Source organism: Mobula hypostoma, chromosome 15 (genome assembly GCF_963921235.1).
Source record: "Mobula hypostoma chromosome 15, sMobHyp1.1, whole genome shotgun sequence".
In the NCBI taxonomy this organism is placed as follows: Eukaryota; Metazoa; Chordata; class Chondrichthyes; order Myliobatiformes; family Myliobatidae; genus Mobula; species Mobula hypostoma.
This window is the reverse complement of record NC_086111.1, coordinates 11,378,062-11,401,552: the sequence shown is the minus strand read 5'-3', so window position 1 is coordinate 11,401,552 and position 23,491 is coordinate 11,378,062. Positions and strand designations below refer to the sequence as shown.

At 45.3% G+C, this 23,491-nt stretch overlaps 1 protein-coding gene across 1 annotated transcript in view; it reads left to right on the top strand.

Moving 5' to 3' along the window:
• LOC134357162 (FYVE, RhoGEF and PH domain-containing protein 5-like) overlaps positions 1-23,491 on the top strand; it is a 209,189-nt gene that overhangs the window by 108,474 nt on the left and 77,224 nt on the right. The window contains exons 13-15 of the mRNA XM_063068460.1: positions 7,275-7,358; positions 7,738-7,817; positions 21,200-21,299. Coding sequence (XP_062924530.1) covers positions 7,275-7,358; positions 7,738-7,817; positions 21,200-21,299 — 264 coding nt within the window. The remainder of the gene's footprint in view (positions 1-7,274; positions 7,359-7,737; positions 7,818-21,199; positions 21,300-23,491) is intronic.

Genomic DNA, 23,491 nt, shown 5'->3' with positions numbered 1-23,491 from the left:
ACATCATACTTGCCAATCTGCAAATGTGCTTCAAGTTAATTTCCTTATTCCGTTTACTACGTACATTCAAGTACAACACCTTCAGTCCTTTTCAATTTTGTTGCACCGCACACAAACTTTTGATTCCTAACTTTGAGATTTTACCAACATCTGTCTCCACAACCTTTCCGCTAACTATTCTGGCACTCTGGTTCCCATCCCCCAGTAATTCTAGTTTAAATCCAACCATTCACATTAACAAACCTTCCAACTAGGATATTAGTCCCCTTCCACTTCAGGTGCAAACCGTCCCTTCTGTACAGGTCTTACCTTCCCTGGAGGAGAAACCAAAGATCCAGAAATCTAATGCCCTCCTTCCTACACCCTCCTTAGCCATGTATTAAACTGTATAATCTTCTTAGTTCTGGCCTCACTAGCATGTGGCATAGGTAGCAATCCTGACGGTACTGCTGTACCATTGAGAGCATACTCACCAACTGAATCTCAGTGTGATGTGGCAATTGTCCTGTATCGGACCGCAAAGCATGATGCAATAAGGAGATGGACCGCAAAGGAACTTGATGACGGTGAGGATAATATGAGTGAGATGGATGTTCTGGAGCATGTTGATATTAAGGCAGAGGAGGTGTTGGAGTTATTAAAATACATTAGGACGGATAAGTCCCCGGGGCCTGACAGAATATTCCCCAGGCTGCACCACGAGGCAAGGAAAGAGATTACTGAGCCTCTGGCTAGGACCTTTATGTCCTCGTTGTCTACGGGAATGGTACCAGATGATTGGAGGGAGGTGAATGTTGTCCCCTTGTTCAAAAAAGGTAGTAGGGGTAGTCCGGGTAATTATAGACCAGTGAGCCTTATGTCTGTGGTGGGAAAGCTGTTGGAAAAGATTCTTAGAGATAGGATCTGTGGCCATTTAGAGAATCATGGTCTGAGCAGGGACAGTCAGCATGGCTTTGTGAAGGGCAGATTGTGTCTAACAAGCCTGGTAGAGTTCTTTGAGGAGGTGACCAGGCATATAGATGAGGGTAGTGCAGTGGATGTGATCTATATGGATTTTAGTAAGGCATTTGACAAGGTTCCGCACGGTAGGCTTATTCAGAAAGTCAGAAGGCATGGGATCCAGGGAAGTTTGGCCAGGTGGATTCAGAATTGGCTTGCTTGCAGAAGGCAGAGGGTCGTGGTGGAGAGAGTACATTCGGATTGGAGGGTTGTGACTAGTGGTGTCCCACAAGGATCGGTTCTGGGACCTCTACTTTTCATGATTTTTATTAATGACCTGAATGTGGGAGGTGGAAGTGTCGGTTGGCAAGTTTGCAGATGACACAAAGGTTGGTGGCGTTGTGGATAGTGTAGGGGATTGTCAAAGATTGCAGAGAGACATTGATAGAATGCAGAAGTGGGCTGAGAAGTGGCAGATGGAGTTCAATCCAGAGAAGTGTGAGGTGGTACACTTTGGAGGGTCAAACTCCAAGGCAGAGTACAAAGTAAATGGCAGGATACCTGGTAGTGTGGAGGAGCAGAGGGATCTGGGGGTACATGTCCACAGACCCCTGAAAGTTGCCTCACAGGTAGACAGGGTAGTTAAGAAAGCTTATGGAGTGTTACCTTTCATAAGTCGAGGGATAGAGTTTAAGAGTCATGAGGTAATGATGCAGCTGTATAAAACTCTGGTTAGGCCACACTTGGAGTACTGTGTCCAGTTCTGGTCGCCTCACTATAGAAAGGATGTGGGAGCATTGGAAAGGGTACAGAGGAGATTTACCAGGATGCTACCTGGTTTAGAGAGTATGGATTATGATCAGAGATTATGGGAGCTAGGGCTTTACTCTTTGGAGAGAAGGAGGATGAGAGGAGACATGATAGAGGTACACAAGATATTAAGAGGAATAAATAGATTGGATAGCCAGCGCCTCTTCCCCAGGGCACCACTGCTCAATACAAGGGGACATGGCTTTAAGGTAAGGGGTAGGAAGTTCAAGGGGGATATTAGAGGAAGGTTTTTTACTCAGATAGTGGTTGGTGCATGGAATACACTGCCTGAGTCAGTGGGGGAGGCGGATACACTAGTGAAGTTTAAAAGACTACTAGACAGGTATATGGAGGAATTTAAGGCGGGGGCAGGGTTTGAGGGTCGGCACAACAATGTGGGCCGAAGGGCCTGTACTGTGCTGTACTATTCTATCCTATCACTCCAGCATGTGGTGAAAACTGTCCAGCGGATTATCGGCACCCAATTGCCCACCATTGAGAACATCTACCATAAACGTTGCCTGGGCAGGGCGAAAAGCATTATCAAGGATGCATCTCACCCTAACCATGGACTGTTTACTCTCCTCCCATCTGGTAGGCGCTACAGGAGCCTCCGCTCTCGCACTAGCAGGCACAGGAAGAGCTTCTTCCCTGAGGCTGTGACCCTGCTGAACCTGACATCACAGCGCTAAGCGGTATTGCATCCATATTGTACTGTCTCAGTTCTTTTATATTTGGGTGCTGTCGCACTTACTTTTTATTCGCAGTTTTGGCTCCCCTGCACGCTTTCCATCCATGCTGGGTTATGAGCTGGTGATCTCTTTGGAAACTCACCCGGCAGAAGGAACTAACAAACCACTGCTGTAACTTGCCTCATACGTGGTTCCCCACTATGTCAAACGCATGGAGGGAAATCGTCCGCTAAACGGAGAAACTCCGGATGTGACGTACCTTTCCTTTTTATTTTGTAAATAACACTATTCTTTGCATTTCTGGTTAGATGCTAACTGCATTTTATTGGCTTTGTATCTGTACTCAGCACAATGACAATAAAGTTGAATCTAATCTAAACTAATCTAATCACAACCCTGGAGGTCCTGTCCTGTCCTGCTTAACACCTAACTCCCTGAACTGACTTTGCAGAACCTCGTCACTCATCCTCCCCATGTCATTGGTATCTACATGGATCATGATTTCTAGCTGTTCAAGAATGCTGAGGACTCGATCTGAGAGATCCTGGACCCTGGTACCCAGGAGGCAACATACTATCTGGGAATCTCGTCTCGTGCATAGACCCTCCTGTCTGTCCCCCTAATTAATGAATCCCCTATTACCACAGTGTGTCTCTTCTTCCTGCTTCCCATCTGATTTGTAGTGCCAGAGACCTGACAACTGTGACTTTCCTCTGTTAGGTCATTCCCCTCAACAGTATCCAAATTGATATACCTGTTGGTGAGGGGGATGGCCACGGGTACTCTGCAGTGGCTCCTTAAGCCACTGTCACCCAGTTTTCTGCGTCCTGCACCTTGGGTGTAACTGCCTCTTTATATGTTCTTCAGCCTCCCAAATGATCCGAGTTCAACCAGTTGCAGCTCCATCTCCTTATTGCATCATGCTTGTTACGTTCCTGGACCAGACAGGTCAGCTGGGACCTACACACATTCTCCACGCTCTCACAGGCATCACCTTGATTCCCCTTTCTTTCACAGATTTTCCTGTGTTTCCTCAAACCTAATACTTTCTACAATGCACACAAAATGCTGGAGGAACTCAGCAGGCCAGGCAGCATCTATGGAAAAGGGTGTAGTCGACATTTCAGCTTGAGATTCTTCATCAGATCTGGAGGGGGAAAAATATGAAGAGTCAGTGTTAGAAGATGGGGGTGGGGAGGAAGAAACACAAGGTGATAGGTGAAGCGTCAACTATACTCTTTTCGATAGATACTGCCTGGCCTGATGATTATCTCCAGCATTTTGGTGTGTTGCTTGGATTTCCAGCATCTGCAGATTTTCTCTTATTTCTAATACCTTCTGCATCTGGATACATACTTGTTTTCTCTCTCAACCAGTTCAGCTGAAGGGTCAGTGACTTTCAATCTGCATCTCTCTTTCTTCATGGATACTTCTTGACCTGCCAAATATTTTCAGCCCTCTCATTGCCAGGTTCTCTCTGCATCCTTTCTGCAATATCGTGTTTGCAACTTTCCCAAATGTTTGGGACCATTCTAAGAGCTGGGAAAATATGACTTGATGTCATGGTCCAATGTAATTTCCTAGAAGCAACTGCTCTGACAAACCTCCTCAGCAATCTCACTCCTGTCTATTAAATCTGACAACACGAAGGTAAACACTTCTGTACAAATTTTAATTGCAACAGGCAAAGCTGCACAGTAATAGGAATTGTTTTGCAATACTTTTCTAAACTGATTTTTTCTCGTTCTTGCTTTATATTTCATTTATTATTCTGGGCTACTGTTTGCTGTATGTTTACAGGTTTGCATGTTTACTGTGCTCTTTCATAATTTGCTACATTTAGAACCCATGAATATTTGAATTGCATAATCCAAGGTGTAGCAATTCATACAGTTCTGTTTATTATTAACCTTCTGACCATATAAGTAAGTACATAGAGTCATAGGAGAGAAACAGGCCCTTTGATTCAACCTGTCCATTCCAGCCAATCTGTCTACCAGAGCTAGTCCCATATCTCTTTAAACCTACTGTACCTACCTCTACCACTTCCTCCAGCAGTTTGTTCCATATATCCATCACATTATAGAACATAGAATAGTACAAAACAGTACAGACCCTTCGGCCCACAATGTTATGCCAACCCTCAAACCCTGCCCCCCATATAAGCCCCCACCTTAGATTCCTCCATATACCTGTCTAGTAGTCTCTTAAATTTCACTAGTGTATCTGCCTCCACCACTGACTCAGGCAGTGCATTTCAGGCACCAACCACTCGCTGAGTTAAAAACCTTCCTCTAATATCCCCCTTGAACTTCCTACCCCTTACCTTAAAGCCATGTCCTCTTGTATTGAGCAGTGGTACCCTGGGGAAGAGGCGCTGGCTGTCCACTCTATCTATTCCTCTTAATATCTTGTCTCCCTTTATCATGTCTCCTCTCATTCTCCTTCTCTCCAGAGAGTAAAGGCCTAGCTCCCTTAATCTCTGATCATAATGCACACTCTCTAAACCAGGCAGCATCCTAGTAAATCTCCTCTGTACCCTTTCCAATGCTTTCACATCCTTCCTATAGTGAGGTAACCAGAACTGGACACAGTACTCCAAGTGTGGCCTAACCATAGTTTTATAGAGCTGCATCATTACCCCAAGGCTCTTAAACTCTATCCCTCAACTTATGAGAGCTAACACTCCATAAGCTTTCTTAACTACCCTGTCTACCTGTGAGGCAACTTTCAGGGATCTGTGGACATGTACCCCCAAATTCCTCTGCTCCTCCACACTTCCAAGTATCCAGCCATTTACTTAGTACTCTGCCTTGGAGTTTGTCCTTCCAAAGTGTACCACCTCACACTTCTCTGGGATGAATTCCATCTGCTACTTCTCTGGGTTGAATTCCATCTGCTACTTCTCAGCCCACTTCTGCATCTTATCAATGTCTCTCTGCGATCTGTGACAATCCTCTTCACTATCCACAACAACACCAACCTTTGTGTCATCTGCAAACTTGCCAACCCACCCTTCTACCCCCACATCCAGGTCGTTAATAAAAATCACGAAAAGTAGAGGTCCCAGAACAGATCCTTGTGGGACACTAGTCACAATCCTCCAATCAGAATGTACTCCCTCCACCATGACCCTCTGCTTTCTGCAGGCAAGCCAATTCTGAATCCACCTGGCCAAACTTCCCTGGATCCCATGCCTTCTGACTTTCTGAATAAGCCCGCTGTGTGGAACCTTGTCAAATGCCTTACTAAAATCCATGTAGATCACATCCACTGCTCTACCCTCATCTATATGCCTGGTCACCTCCACAAAGAACTCAATCAGGCTTGTTAGACACGGTCTGCCCTTCACAAAGCCATGCTGACTGTCTCTGATCAGACCATGATTCTCTAAATGCCCATAGATCCTATCTCTAAGAATCTTTTCCAACAGCTTTCCCACCACAGACATAAGGCTCACTGGTCTACAATTACCCGGACTATCCCTACTACCTTTTTTGAACAAGGGGACAACATTCGCCTCCCTCCAATCCTCCGGTACCATTCCTGTGGACGACGAGGACATAAAGATCCTAGCCAGAGGCTCAGCAATCTCTTTCCTCGCCTCGTTGAGCAGCCTGGGGAATTATCCGTCCCAATGTATTATAACAACTCCAACACCTCCTCTGTATCAACGTGCTCCAGAACATCAACCTCACTTATATTGTCCTCACCGACATCAAGTTCCCTTTCATTGGTGAATACCGAAGAGAAGTATTCATTGAGGACCTCGCTCACTTCCACCGCCTTCAGGCACATCTTCCCACCTTTATCTCTAATTGTTCCTATCTTCACTCCTGTCATCCTTTTGTTCTTCACATAATTGAAGAATGCCTTGGGGTTTTCCTTTACACTACTCGCCAAGGCCTTCTCATTCCCCCTTCTTGCTCTCCTCAGCCCCTTCTTAAGCTCCTTCTCCTTTCTTGCTACCCTATATTCCTCAATAGACCCATCTGATCCTTGCTTCCTAAACCTCATGTATGCTGCCTTCTTCCACCTGACTAGATTCTCCACCTCACTTGTCACTCATGGTTCCTTCACCCTACCATTCTTTACCTTCCTCACTGGGACAAATTTATTCTTAACATCTTGCAAGAGATCTCTAAACACCGACCACATATCCATAGTACATTTTCCTGTAAAAACTTTATCCCGATTCACACTCGCAAGATCTAGCCTTATAGCCTCATAATTTGCCCTTCCCCAATTAAAAATTTTCCTGTCCTCCCTGATTCTGTCCTTTTCCATGATAATGTTAAAGGCCAGGGAGCGGTGGTCACTGTCCCCCAGATGCTCACCCACTGAGAGATCTGTGACCTGACCCGGTTCATTTCCTAATACTACATCTGGTATGGCACTCCCCCAGTCGACCTGTCAACATACTGTGACAGGAATCCGTCCTGGACACACTTAACAAACTCTGCCCCATCTAAACCATTGGAACTAATCAGGTGCCAATCAATATTAGGGAAGTTAAAGTCACCGATGATAACAACCCTGTTATTTTTGAACCTTTCCAAAATCTGCCTCCCAATCTGCAAATTATGAATGATTTGCCTCTTAGGTCACCTTTAAATCACTCACATTAAACCTACTTTCTCTAGTTGTGGACTCCCATACCCTGGGAAAAGGGATTGTGACTATTCACCTCCTGTATGTCCCTCATGATTTTACAAGACCTTGAGATTGTGGCCACAACTTCTCTCAGCTACTGACATTACAGGAATTATGGGATCTGACTGTAGATGAGGCTCACAGAATAAATGACTCAGTAAATTATCATTGTCTCCACAGCTGAGCGATATGTTGCTGTATACGGTGCCAAGACGTGGTGGCAAATGTCAGCTACGGAAGGTCCTGCCACTGGAAACCCTAAAGGTAAATAGTGGGGTGGGTGCGAAGGAGGGGATGATGGGATGCCCCACTCCCCTCCGTGCAAGACATTCCTCCACCACTTTGGTCTGCGGAAGGGGAGTATTGAAGTTATCCGCTCACACAACGCAGATACAGGCCATTTAGCCCAACATCCACAGTGGTGGGCACCCTTCATCTTAATCCCATGTCTGAGCCCTTGGCCAAAATCTGCCTGTGTCAAGATGATTTGTCTGGACATTCCTTACACACTGTCAGTGTTCACATACTGCACTTACATATTTACCTACTGTCCATAAAGACCTGCAATGCCCCACCTGCTTGTCCCTCACCATGGATGTGACCCTGAGTCTCCTGCTCATTCTGTGCTGTATTCCATTGTCAGGTGAGGAAGCTCTGTGCTGACACGGTGGAGAATGTGCTCAGGATCCAAGGTGTACATGGATCGCTCACCCTTTGTGCAAGGTACCAGCGCTGTGCTTCAGCTTATCCCTCCTAGGGTGAGAGTCAGTGTCAGGGTGTGTTCCTGTCCTACAGTGGTCAATGGTGAATACTGGTGATAGTGGGGCATTGGGTGGTGATGTTCAAACACCCCCTGTCTATATTCATGGGAGAATTGTGGGTTGGTGATGTTCAAATACTCTCCACAGCGTATTCATATTGCGATGGGTGGGTGTAAGGTGGCAGTGACATCCCGTACTACCATGTTCAGTTCCTTTCTTAAACCTCTTAAGTTCAAGTCATATTTGCCTGTATCACCACTATTGCAGTGCAGTCCAGGCACTGACCACTGTGTAAACCAACAGCTAACCAATTTCCCCGGGGATCAATAAAGTATGACTATGACTATGACTATTGCTCCACACATTTTTGAACTTATCCCTCTCACCTTAACTACATGCTCTCTACTGTAAGACATTTTAACCTGGGGGTGGTTGGGGGAAGGGGAGGGTGAAGAAAGCATTGGCTGTCTATTTTATCTATGTCATTCAGTGTTACAAAAACTTTTACCAGGTCCTTCCCCTCAGCTTGACTTTTCATGGCTTCTCCTGGCTCTAATTCCTTTGTTGAGTTCTTTCCCAGCTTCTTTATAATCCTCAAGAGCCTCATTTCATTTTAGCTTCCTAAGCCTTACATACACTTCCTTTTCCTTCTTGGATAATTTCACTGCCTAAATCATAATGCAAATTTCTTTACCTTGCCATTCTTGTCTTTTCTGTGACTGGGATATACCTGTCCTGTATAGTTGGTCTTTAAACACCCTTTATGTCTAAGATATGCATTCATTCAGCAACAGTTGTTCCCTAGTTCTTGTCTAATACTGTCATAGTTTGCCCCATGCCAATTTAGAGTTATAGAGCACGGAAGCGGTCTCACCAAGATTCCCATCTAAGCTTGACCCACTTGTCTGCATTTGGTCCACATCCCTCTAGCCCAAGGGTTCCCAACCTTTTATTATGCCATTGAGTCTTAACATTAACTGAGGGGCCTGAGGACCCCAGGTTAGGAACCCCTGCTCTAGGCTTTCCTATCCATGTATGTGTCTAAGTATCTTATAAATGTTGTTAATTCAGTACCTCACCACTTCCCTTGGCAGTGCAATCCATAAACACCACCTTTGATCCTTGTTAATTCTCACCGCTGTCTTTTAAACAAGCCCTCAAGAGCTCAATTCCCTTACCCTAACTGTGGCTCTCATCTCTATAAGATCACCCCTTAGTTTTCTACATTACAGTGGGGAAAAAAATGTCCCAAGCTTTCTCCACCTTTACTGTCAGTGACACCACCAATGTTATTGTCATCTGCAAATTTACTAACCATGCTGTTAACTTTCTCAATAAAGATGACAAAAAGCAATGGCCTAGCACCAAGCCATAAGGCATGCCTTGATTCTCAGCCCTTTCACCATCACCCTGCTTCCTATTATCAGGCCAATTCCCTATCTAATTCACTAACTCCCTGGATCCCATGGTGGCTAACTTTCAATAGTACCCTATAAAGGCCTTACTGAATCTATACAGACCACATCTACCGTCCTGCCCTCATGAATCTTCTCAGTCACAATATCAAAGCAAAATCAAATTCCAGAGGCATGATATCAAACTTACAAAGCTGTGCTGACTGTCCATAATCAACGCCTATCTTTCCAAACCCTTGTTCATCTTATCCCTCAGAATTCCCTCTGCTAATTTACCTATCACAAATTTTTCTTTACAGTCCTTTTTAAATATAGGCACATTAGTCACTCTCTAGTCTTCTGGCACTTCACTTTCCACTAATGATGGTGTATATCTCTCTGCCAGATTCCCTCAGTTTGTTCTCTAGCTTCCCACTGCATTCTTGGATGTACCTGGTCAGGCCATCAAGATTGATCTACATTTTAACAGATCCACTGCCTCTTCTCCTGTACATAGAACATAGAAATCTATAGCACAATACAGGCCCTTCGGCCCACAATGTTAAAAGACCCTATTATATCCACTTCCACTGCCGCCACCAGCAGTGCATTCCATGCATGCATCTGTGCAAACAACTTCCCCCTGACATCCCCTTGGTACCTATTTCCAAACACCTTAAAACTATGCCCTCTCATCTTAGCCATTTCAGCCTTGGGGAAAAAGCCTCTGGCTAGCCATGTGATCAATGCCCCTCATCATCTTATATACCTCTATCAGGTCATCTCTCATCCTCCATCGCTCCAAAGAGAAAAGGCCAAGTTCACTCAGCCTATTCTCATAAGACATGCTCTCAATCCAGGCAACCTCCTTGTAAATCTCCTCTGTACTCTTTCTATAGTATCCACATCCTTCCTGTAGTGAGGTGACTAGAACTGAACACAGTACTCCAAGTGGGGTCTGACCAAGGTCTTATATAGCTGTAACATTACCTCACGGCTCTTGAACTCAATCCCATGGTTGATGGATGCCAACACACCATACGCCTTCTTAACAACACTGTCAACCTAGGCAGCAGATTTGAGTGTCCTATCGACAGAGACCCCAAGATCTCACTGATCCTCCACACTGCAAAGAATCTTACCATTAATATTGTATTCTGTCTTCAAATTTGACATCCCAAAATGAACCACTTCACACTTATCTGGTTTGAAGTCCAACTGTCACTTCTCAGCCTAGTTCTCCAATCTGTCGATGTCCCGCTGTAACCTCTGACAACCCTCCAGACTCTCCAAAACACCCCCAACTTTTGTGTCATCAGCAAAGTTACTAACCCACCTTTCTACTTCTTCATCCAGGTCATTTATAAAAATCACAAAGAGGAGGGGTCCCAGATCATCACTGGCCACCTGCCTCCATGCAGAATATGACCCATCTATAATCACTCTTTGCCTTCCGTGGGCAAGCAAATTCTGGATCCACAATGCAAGGTCTCCTTGGATCTCATGCCTCCTTACTTTCTGAAGGAGCCATGCACGGGGAACCTTTATCAAATGCCACTGAAATTCATATGCACTACATCCACTGCTCAACCTTCATCATAATCAAAGAACTCAATCAGGCTCATAAGGCACAACCTGCCCTTAACAAAGCCATGCAACACACATCAAAGTTGCTGGTGAACGCAGCAGGCCAGGCAGCATCTCTAGGAAGAGGTACAGTCGACATTTCAGGCCGAGACCCTTCGTCAGGACTAACTGAAGGAAGAGTTAGTAAGAGATTTGAAAGTGGGAGGGGGAGGAGGAGATCCAAAATGATAGGAGAAGACAGGAGGGGGAGGGATGGAGCCAACAGCTGGACAGGTGATTGGCAAAGGAGATATGAGAGGATCATGGGACAGGAGGCCCAGGGAGAAAGACAAGGGTCGGGGGGGCACCCAGAGGATGGGCAAGGGGTATAGTGAGAGAGACAGAGGGAGAAAAAGGAGAGTGAGAGAAAGAATGTGTGTATAAAAATAAATAACGGATGGGGTACGAGGGGCAGGTGGGGCATTAGTGGAAGTTAGAGAAGTCAATGTTCATGCCATCAGGTTGCAGGCTACCCAGACGGAATATAAGGTGTTGTTCCTCCAACCTGAGTGTGGCTTCATCTTTACAGTAGAGGAGGCCATGGAAAGACATGTCAGAATGGGAATGGGAACTCTACCCCATCTAAACCTCTTTCACTAAAGAGATGCCAGTCAATATTAGCAAAGTTAAAATCTTCCATCACAACAACCCTATTATTATTCCTCCTTTCCAGAATCAGCCTCCCTATCTACTCCTCGATATCCCTGTTACTATTGGTGGTGGGGGGGGGGGGTGGCTATATAAAACACTCAGTAGAGTTACTGCCCGTTTTCCTGTTTCTGACTTCCACCCACACTGACTCAGTAGACCATCCCTCCATGATTTCCTCCTTTTCTGCAGTCATGACACTATCCCTAATTAGCAATGCCATGCCCCCACCTCTTTTGCCTCCCTCTCTGTTCTTTTTGAAACTTCTAAAGCCTGGCACACTCAGCAGCCATTCCTGCTCCTGAGACATCCAAGTCTCTGTAATGGCCACAACATCGTAGTTCCACATATTGATCCACGCTCTAAGTTCATCCGCCTTGTTTATGATACTCCTTGCATTAAAATAGACACATCTCAAACCATCTGCCTATCCTTCCTCACAAACTTCGTACAAGTTGTCTCTACTTGTACTCCAACCTTCCCATCCTCTGCCTTTTCACTTCAATTCCCACCCCCCTGCAAATCTAGTTTAAGCCCTTCCCAATAGCATTGGCAAAACCTCCCTGCCAAGATATCGGACCCCTCAGATTCAAGTGCTTTCTGTACAGGTCACACCTGCCCCAGAAGAGGTCCCAATGATCCAAAAATCTGAATCCCTACCCCCTGCTCCAATCCCACAGCCACGCATTTGTCCTCCACCTCATTCTATTCCTATCCTCACTGTTGCATGGCACAGGCAGTAATCCCAAGATTACTACCTTTGAGGCCCTGCTTCTCAGCTTCCTTCCTAACTCCCTTTATTCTGCTTTTAGGACATCCACCCTTTATCTGCCTTCGTTATTGTTACCAATATGTACCACGACCTCTGGTGCTCACCCTTCCATTTCAGGATATTGTGGAGGCGCTCAGAAACATCACCTGGGAGACACACTACCATCCTTGTTTCTTTATCGCGTCCACAGAATCACCCATCTGTTCCCCTAACTATAGAGATCCTCTTTACTGTTGCCATCCTCCTCTGTTCCCCAAATGTAGTCTGCAATGCAGACTATCCCCAAAACCTCAACATTAGCTGTCTCAGGTCTATAAAAGTGAGGCAAAGCAGTTGCGAGTATATGGACCCTATACAAATTACAGAAGTGGAGGTGTGTGCTGTCTAGATGCAAATTGGGGTGGATAAATCCCCAGGGCCTGACAAGGTGTCCCTTGGACTGCGTGAAAGGCTCATAGAGAAATTGCAGGGGCCCTAGCAAAGATATTTAACTTTTGAGGCACCACCTTTTGAAGGCATCCTCGTTGCTGAGAAGGCTAATGTCCATGATGGAGATGGCTGAATTGCAAATTTCTGCACTTTTTCCAATCCTATGCAGTGGCCCTTCCATACCAGATGGGAATGCAATCAGTTACAATATCCATGGCATATCTGTAGAAATTTATAAGAGTCTTTGGTGACATCTAAGTCTCCTCAAACTCCAAATGAAACAGCCTCTATCATGCCTTCTTTGCATCGCATGTTGGGCTCACAATAGTTCTTCAGAGACGTTGACACTCAGTAACTTGGTGTCCTTTTTCACTGTTCATCCTTTGATGAAGACTGCTCTGCGTTCCTCTTGACTTGCCCTTCCTGAAGTCCACAATCAATTTCTTGATCTTACTGACGTTGAGTGCCAATTTATTGTAACACCACTCAACCAGCTGATCTATCTCACTCCTGAACGCCTCCACACCACCGTCTGAAATTCTGCCAACAATAGTTCTGTCATCAACAAATTTATAGATGGCATTTGAGCTGTACCTAGAAACATATTCATGAGTGTAGGGAGAGTAGAGCAGTGGACTAAACACACATTATTAAGGTGTACCAGTGTTGAATGTCAGCGAGGAGATGTAATTTCCAATCCACCTTGTTTGTGATTTCCCATGAGGAAGACAAGGATCCATATTCAGAGGGAGAACGCAGGGGAATAGGATTGAGAGGGATAGTAAATCAGCCATGCTTTAATTGTGCAGCAGACTCGATGGGCCAAATGTCTAGTTCTGCTTTTATATTTTATATATAGTCTATTATGGTCCAACTAACTTCAAAGATTCAAGGCACATTTATTATTAAGGAATGTATAATCCAAGGAAGGCGACAGGCCCAGATGGCGTCCCGGGACGGGTTCTCCGGGCCTGTGCAAGCGAGCTAACTGGAGTGTTTGCTGACATCTTCAACTGCTCCTTGCTTCAGTCTAAGATCCCCTCGTGTTTTAAGAAGGCAACGATAATCCCAGTGCTGAAGAAGAGCAAGGTGGCATGCCTGAATGACTATCAACCTGTGGCTCTGACATCAATTGCTATGGAGTTCTTAGAGCGATTGGTTATGGCACACATCAACCACAGCCTACCAGTCAACCTCGACGCTTTGCAATTCGCCTACTGGAGCAACAGGTCAACGGCAGATGCCATCTCTGGCCCTACATCCCTCCTTAGAACACCTGGAGAATAAAGAGGCTCCTTTTCATTGACTACAGCTCTGCCTTTAATACCATCATTCCAAATAAACTGATTCCTAAGCTCTGGAACCTGGGCCTTAGCACTCAGATCTGCAGCTGGATCTTCAACTTCCTCACAGACAGGACCCAGGCTGTAAAAATAGGGGACAAGCTCTCCTCTACAATCACTCTGAGTGCTGGTGCCCCACAAGGCTGTGTACTCAGCCCCCTGCTGTACTCACTGTACACCCATGATTGTGTAGCCAAGTTTCCATCAAACTCAATATATAAGTTTGCTGATGACACAACAATTGTAGGCCGTATCTTGGGTAATGATGAGTTTGAGTACAGAGAGGAAATTAAGAACCCGGTGGCATGGTGCGAAGACAATAACCTATCCCGCAATGTCAGCAAAACCAAGGAATTGGTTGTTGACTTTAGAAGGAGTAGCGGACCGCACGACCCAATTTACATCGGAGGTGCGCAAGTGGAACAGGTCAAAAGCTTTAAGTTTAAGGGTTTTCTTTCCACCACCATGGATGCCCTCACCTGCATCTCCTCCATTTCCCTCACATCTGTCCTTTCTGTCTCATTCTCTTGCCTGCTACCATAATGGGGAGATTCAGTTCCCTTTGTCTTTACCCGTAAGCCTCCATATCCAGCACATCATTCTCCATAACCTCAGCCATTTAAAATGAGACCTTACTAATAAGCACATCTTTCGCTTCCCATCCCCCACACTTTCCATAGGGATCTTTCTCTACATCATCATCATCAGGTGCCATGCCCAGTTTAAGCTTTGACTGCCATGGCCCACACATTCCTGTTTCGGGTCAAGTGGATCAATTCACTGGTATTCATTTCCAGTTCTCTGGCTGCAGATTCAGGCTATTTGGCCCATTGTATCTACTCAGCCATTCCATCATGGCTGACCTATAATGCTTTGTCAACCTCCTGATCATGCCTTTCCCCATAATCTTTGATACCCTTACAAATCAGGAATCTATTAACTACTGTTTTATATATACCTAATCATTTGGCCTCACACTCTGGGTAAAGAAATACTGTTCTGAAGGGATATACATGTATTCTGAGGCAGAGCCTTCTGGTCCTAGACTCTCCCACTGGTGAAAACATCCTCTACATGTCAACTCGATCCAGTTCTTTCAATATTCAATATGTTTCATTGAGATCCCCTCATTCTTTTGAACTCCAGTGAGTTCAAGCTCAGAAGCAGCAAACGGTCCATATGCATTAACCCTTTCACCACCAGAATCTTTATTGTAGGCCTCCTGTGGAACCTCTCCAACACCTGCACATTGTTCCTTAGATATGGGGCTCAAAATTGTTCACAATTCTGCAAATATGATCTGACCAATACCTTATAAAGCCTTCACATTACATCTTTGCTTTCATATTCTAGTCCTCTCAGGTGTATATTTTAATGGTCTGTCTGCTTGCTCCCTCTACTTTTCCCATTTGTTTCTCAGCTATCTGCTGCTTGTGTCTTAGTAGGTGTTACTACCTCCCTAAAACTTTTATGATGTTCTCAGCATCCCGGATAATCCCAAGTATGTCCAGCTCCAGCTCCAATTCCTTCACTCAGTTGGTCAGGAACTGTAGCTGGCCACACTCCTAACAAGTGAAGACATAAGGACAAAGACAGTCTTCCTAATCTCTCATCCTACATATGCTTGCTTGTCCTTCTGCTTAGTCTCCTCTCACCAAAGCCCCTTGAACCAGTCGCAGCACATATAACTTAAATACGGCCACAATCAAAAATGGTTGTTCCAAAATGGCCAAATGTTTGCCTCTTATTTGCTGGCTCTACCTCCAACATTCACTGAGCATTTGGTGAGCCTTCTATACCTTAGTGATTAACTGCTCAACTGGAAAATAATTAAATCTTGTGACAACACCTGCCTCCACCACAGCCATAGGCTTCATATTCCAGATTCCATCCACACCCTGGGTTAAAAAAAATTGAGAATTTCTCCCTTTGAAATAATAAACCCATGCCTCTGGTTATTTAAACCTTTGCCATCAGGAAAAATTTATTACTATCTACTCTATTTATGTCCTTTAAGATTTCATGCACCTCTATCAGGTTTCCTGCTCAGCCTTCTCTGTACCAGAGAAAACAGAAGCAATTACTAGTAACAGGGGTGGGAAGAGTGATGAGGTTCTGCAGAACCTCCAGTGTTGTGATCCCAGGATTGCTACCTGTGCCACGTGCAAGTGAGGCCAGAAGTAGGAAGATTATACAGTTTAACACGTGGCTAAAGAGTTGGTATAGGAGGGACACATAAGGTTTTTGGGTCATTGATCTCTTTTCCAGTGAAGTTAGGACCTGTACAGAAGGGATGGTTTACACCTGAATTGGAGAGGACTAATATCCCAGCAGGAGAGTTCACTAATTCTGCACAGTGGAGTTTAAACTAGAGTTTCAGGGGATGGGAACCGGAGTGCCAGAACAGTTAGTGGGGAGGTTGTGGAGATGGATTTTGGTAAGACCTCAGACAAAGTCAGGAATCATAAGGTTGAGCATGGTGCAACTAGTTTTCTGAGCTATGAATATTTCAATGCAAGAGATATTGTATGAAATGTGGAAGAGCTCAGGACAGGGATCAACACCTAGAATTATAATATTCTAGCCATTAGCGAGTCTTCATTGTAGGAGGGGCAGGACTGGCAGCTCAGTGTTCCGGTGTACCATTGTTTTAGACACGACAGGAAGGGTAAAGAAGGAGAGATGGTGTTACTAATCCTGGAAAATGTCACGATAGTGCTCCTTCAGGACAGGCTGAAGAACTCATCTAGTGAGGCATTCTGGGTGGAAATGAGAAATACAAAATGTATGACCACATTAATAGGAGTATATTCCAGACCACCCAACAGTCTACAGGATTTAGAGGAACAAATTTGTAGAGAGATCGCAGACTGTTGCATGAAACAGTCAAGCTCAGTTCCTTAGGGACCGCGTTAGGGAACTGGAGATGCAGCTCGATGACTTTTGTCTGGTCAGGGAAGGTGAGGAGGTGATCAAGAAGAGCTATAGGCAAGTAGTCACACCAGGGCCTCGGGGGACAGATAAGTGGGTAACGGTCAGGAGAGGGAAGGGCAGGAGTCAGATACTAGAGAGTACTCCTGTGGCTGTACCCCTTAGCAATAAGTACTCCTGTTTGAGTACTGTTGGGGGTGGGGGGGCCTACCTGGGGGAAGCAACAGTGGCAGTGTCTCTGGCACAGAGTCTGGCCCTGTGGCTCAGAAGCGTAGGGAAAGGAAGAGGATGGCAGCAGTAATAGGGGACTCTATAGTTAGGGAGGGGTCAGACAGGCGATTCTGTGGATACAGGAAAGAAACACGGATGGTAGTTTGCCTCCCAGGTGCCAGGGTCCAGGATATTTCTGTTCGTGTCCATGATATCCTGAAGTGGGAAGGTGAACAGCCAGAGGTCGTGGTACATATTGGTACCAATGACATAGTCGTTGAAAAGGGAAGAGGTCCTGAAAATAGACTACAGGGAGTTAGGAAGGAAATTGAGAAGCAGGACCTCAAAAGTAGTAATCTCAGGATTACTACCTGTGCCACACGACAGTGAGTGTAGCAAAAGAGTGAACTCTCTTGTAGGATCAACAGCCATCTAGCAAACACGTGCCGTTAAACACGGAAAGGGCATCCCTTGCATTGAAGCTTGGTCTGGCCATTCACTGCAATAGAACTTCCCCCAGCCGTCTTGGACCCCACCATGCTGCTGGATCTGGGAGGGGATGTTGAGAGGGTGGGTCTAGACCTGTGCAACCCCTTACTCACCTAAAATCCATTCATGCACACGCTGTTCCTTTCTGAGGAGTGGGGTACAAACCCCACTAACTGACTGAAAGGAACCATCATCATCCTATGGGATGGATAGCCAGAGAGAGAGAGAGAGTGAGGTGGAGGATAAATGCATGGCTGAGGGACTGGAGCAGGGGGCAGGGATTCAGATTTCTGGATCATTGGGACCTCTTTTGGGGCAGGCATGACCTGTACAAAAAGGACGGGTTGCACTTGAATCTGAGGGGGACCAATATCCTAGTGGGGAGGTTTGCTAAGGCTACTGGGGGGAGTTTAAACTAGAATTGCTGTGAGGGTGGGATCTGAACTGAAGAGACGGAGGAAGGGGTGGTTGGCTCACATATAGAGAAAGCTTGGAGCTCACATATAGAGAAAGTTTGGAGACAGTGCGAGAGGGAGGATCAGCAGGTGATGGAGAAGGGATATGCTCAGACTGATGGTTTGAGATGTGTCTGTTATGAATTATAATTACAATTATAATTAAGCATTATGAACAAAGTGGATGAGCTTAGAGCATGGATCAGTACTGGGAGCTATGATGTCGTGGCCATTACAGAGACTTTGACTGGCTCAGGGGCAGGAATGGTTACTTAGAGTGCCAGGCTTTAGAGGTTTCAGAAAGGACAGGGAGGGAGGCAGAAGTGGGGGCGTGGCACTGTTGATCAGAGATAGTGTCACCGCTGCAGAAAAGGAGGAAGTCATGGAGAGATTCTCTACTGAGTCTCTGTGGGTGGAAGTTAGAAACAGGAAGGGGTCAATAACTCTACTGGGTACTTTTTATGGACCACCCAATAGTAACAGGGACATCAGGGAGCAGATAGGGAGACAGGTTCTGGAAAGGTTGTCGTGGTGGGAGATTTTAATTTCCCAAATATCGATTGGAATCTCCTTAGAGTAGGGGTTTAGATGGGGTGGAGTTTGAAGGTTTCTTGACACAATATGTAGATAAGCCTACAAGATATACAGATAAGCTGTACTTGATCTGGTATTGGGAAATGAACCTGGTCAGGTGTCAGGTCTCTCAGTGGGAGAGCATTTTGGAGATAGTGATCACAATTCTATCTCCTTTACCATAGTGTTGGCAGGAGATAGGAACAGACAATTTAGGAAAACGCTTAATTGGAGTAAGGGAAAATATGAAACTATCAGACAGGAACTTGGAATCATAAATTGAGTACAGCTGTTCTCAGGGAAACGTACGGCAGAAATGTGGCAAATTTTCAGGGGCTATTTGCGTGGTGTTCTGCATAGGTACGTTCAAATGAAACGGAAAGGATGGAAAGAACTGTGGTGTACAAAGGCTGTACAAAGGGACAAAGTTGATCCTCTGGAAGATCAAAATGGTAATCCATGTGTGGAGTCAAAAGAGATGGGAGAGATCTTACATAACATTTTTTGTATCTATATTTACTCAGCAGACAGACAGAGTCTATAGAAGTGAGGCAAAGCAGCATCAACTTCATGGACCCTATACAGGTTACAGAGGAGGTGGTGTTTGCTATGCTGAGGCAAATCGAGGTGGATAAATCCCCAGGGCCTGATAAGGTGTTCCCTCAGACCCTAAGGGGCAAGTGCAGAAATTGTTGGGGCCCCAGCAGAGATGGGGGTCCCTGTCATCCATAGTGACAGGGAAGGTAACACAGGATTGGAGTATTGCCAGTGTTCCGCTAAAAGGCTCTAAACATAAACCAGGAAATTAAAAAAGGCTCTAAACATAAACCAGGAAATTATTGGCTGGTGAATTTGAGTTGTGAGAAAGCTAATGGAAGGTATTCTAAGGGACTGGATAATTAAGCATTTGGATAGACATGGATTGATTAATGATAGTCACCATGACTTCATGCATTGTAGATCATGTCTAACCAAACTTAGAGAGTTTTTTGAGGAAGTTACCAGGCAGTGGATGTTGCATATGTGGACTTTAGCAAGGCATTTGACAAGGTCTCATGTGGGAGACTGGTCAAGAAGGTTTAGTCACTCAGCATTCAATATGCAATAGTAAATTGGATTAGACATTGACTTTGTGGGAGAAGCCAGAGAGTGGTAGTAGATGGTTGCCTCTCTGACTGGAGGCTGGTGACTAGTGGAGTGCTGCAGGATTGGTGCTGGGTGCATTGTTGTTTGTCATCTGTATCAATGATATAGATGATAAAGTAGTTAACTAGATTGCAAATTTGCAGATGATACCAAGATTGAGAGTGCATTGGACAGCAATGAAAGGTATCCTAGCTTGCAGGGGGATTTGGATCAGCTGGAAAAATAGGCTGTAAAATGGTAGGTGGAATTTTTTTGCAGACAGGTGCGAGGTGTTGAAATTTGGTAGCACTAAACTTGGTAGGTCTTACACAGTGAACGGTAGGGCACTGAGGACTGTGGTGGAACAACGGAATCTGTGAATACATATCCATAGTTCGTTGAAAGTGGTGTTACAGGTAGATAGGGTTGTAGTGAAAGCTTTTGGCACATTGGCCTTCATAAATCAAAGTATTGAATACAGGAGATGGAATATTGTTGAAGGCGTTGGTGAGACCTAATTTGGAGTATTGTGTGCAGTTTGGGTCACAGGAATGATGTTAATAAGGTTGGAAGGATGTTGCTGAGTCTGGAGTAAGGAAAGATTGAATAGATTAGCTCTTATTCCTTGGAATGTAGAAGTTTGAGAGGAGATTTGATAGAGGTATACAAAATTATGAGAGGTACAAATAAGTTATATGCAAGCAAGCTTTTTCCACTGAGGTTTGGTGGGACTACAACTAGAAGTCTTGGATTAAGTGTGACTGGTGAAAAGTTTAAGGGGAACTTGAGAGGTGGTGAGAGTGGTGGAATGAATTGCCAGCACAAATGAAGCACATGAGCTCAAATTCAATGTTTAAACAAAGTTTGTATAGGTGCGTGGATTGTAGGGATATGGAGGGACATGGTTCCAGTGCAGGTTAATGGGAATAGGCAGTTCAAATGGTTTCGGCATGGACTAGATGAGCCAAAGGGCCTGTTTCTGTGCTGTACTTTTCTATGACTCTAATTAGAAATTTGGTTTTAATATCACTGGATTATGTCATGAACATCATGTCATAACCAGTCTCTACAGTCACCCCTCGTAACTGAAAAGCTTGATCCCAGGCAGCATCCTGGGGAATCTTCTATGTATCTCCACTGTTCCCAGGGCACCTTTTTCAGTCTATGTCTAAAAGCTGGTAGTTTTGTCTGAATTTTGCCCAGTGGTAGAGATCTGACTGTGGTAGATGCATTGATGTGATGAAGCAGAAAATAAACATATTGAAAAGTTAGGAAAGATTTGTCACTGGAACTGGTCTTATCAGATGAGATGGACTATGTCATGGCTCCATGTCTTCCTTCCTTGTCAGCTCTGCTCAAGACTGCGACGATTGGGTGTCTGCACTCAGCACCGCCGTGGAGGATCTACGGGTTGTACAACTTGCGCTGGCCCTACCAGAGGAGCCCGAGGTTGGTGTCTGATAGCATCCACATCCCACTGTGGTCCATTCCTTGCTCGCCACATCTCGTAGTCCACATATACCCATTACCCAAAGATAAGCGTACATCCCATGGTTCAAACACACACACACCTGAGTACTAGTCTCAGAATTTTTTTAAGGCATCCGTTAGTCTTGCGAGACCATGGATCTGCACCTGGAAAGTCTTCACTCTCTAGGGCGCAGGCCTGGGCAAGGTTGTATGGAAGACCAGCAGTTGCCCATGCTGCAAGTCTCCCCTCTCCGCGACACCGATGTTGTCCAAGGGAAGGGCAAGGGCCGATACAGCTTGGCACCAGTGTCGTTGCAAAGCAATGTGTGGTTAAATGCCTTGCTCAAGGACTCAACACGCTGCCTCGGCTGGAGCTCGAACTCACGACCTTCAGATCACTAGTCCAATGCCTTAACCACTTGGCTACGTGCCAAGAATAGCCACTCAGGTGTAGGGAAATCTGGGTTCTCAAATTCCCACTGGTGGAAGGGTCGGGCTCAGGTTTCTCACAGGCACAGTGTTACCTCTGCTCCATGGTGTGGTATGTAACAGCAAACAACAGCAGCAGGACATAACTGACTAACTGACTGAGAGACCCACCATTGCATGCAACCAACGGCCAGACCCAGACCCATGGATCAAACACAAACACACACACACACACACACTCACAGACACACACTCACTCACTCCACAAGTAAACATACACACATTCTACAAATACACACACATGCAGAATCACACACAGATGCTCCACAAATACTTACAGGATGACTTACCTCGGACTGAAATGCTTGAGCATATCGATATTAAGGAAGAAGATGTGCTGGATCAAGTTAGATAAGTCACCGGGACCGGATGAGATATACCCCAGGCTACTTTGGGAAGCAAGGGAAGAGGTTGCTGAGCTTCTGGCGATGATTATCAATTGGGATGGGGGAAGTATCAGAGTATTGGAAGGTTGCAAATGTTGTTCCCTTGTTCAAGAAAGGGGGTAAAGATAACCCAGGAAATTATAGACCAGTGAGTCTTACTTCAGTTGTGGGCAAGTTGTTGAAAAAGATCCCCAGAGGCAGGATTTATGAGCATTTGGAGAGACATAGTCTGATTAGGGATAGTCAGCTTGGCTTTGTCAAGGGTAGGTTGTGTCTTACGAGCCTAACTGAATTGTTTGAGGATGTAACAAAACACATTGATGATGGTAGAGCAGTGGATGTAGTGTATTTCAGTAAGGCATTTGGTAAGGTTCCCCACACTTACAAATGCACACTGCACAAATACACACACACACACACTTGACAAATGCACATGCATACCCACAAATCTCACAAATACACATACATGCACTCACACAGACACACACGGATACTCCAGAAGTAGACACACAAGCATACACACACACTCCACATTCACTCTGCACACACACACACAGCACAAATACATACACACACTCTATAAATACACACATACACATTCTCAATGACACAGACAGATCTGCATAGACTCAAATTCTGCAGATCCACACTGTGAGAGCTCTCCAACACTTCTGTAAAGCCATTAATCACAGCATACACCCAGACACACAGATTCATATGTGTATGCAAATACATTTACAGACACCCATGGTCACAGAACTCCCAAACATTGGTCATACACTCATGAACCCTGCCCCGTCACGCTCCCAGAATCACAGTCCCTCAATCCCCTGCTCCCGCTTGCATTACCATGCACTGCCTGACCCACAAGTCCATTGTCCAGCACTTCCCCACATGCACACATTTCCCCACAGACACACTAACACAGCCACACTCCCAGAGACCCATAGGTATACACACCCACAGAACCACACATCCACTTTTCCAAACTCCTGCAGGCTCACAGCAAACACTAGCAGACCCATGTGCAGACCCAGTATGCACACGCCCACAGACTTGGGCACAACAGTGTAAGTGCACGCCCATGGCAATACGCGAACACAGCTAAAGACCACCCACAGCCCACAAACCTAGCCAGACACACAGGAAACCCACAACTGAACCACAAGCCCACACATCCATAGGTCTAGACCAGACTCTGTGATACCAACAAACATACACACACCCACAGACAGTCCACACACTCGCTGTGTCATAGATCTCCACCCAAAGACTCTACAAACCCTCACAGACTCA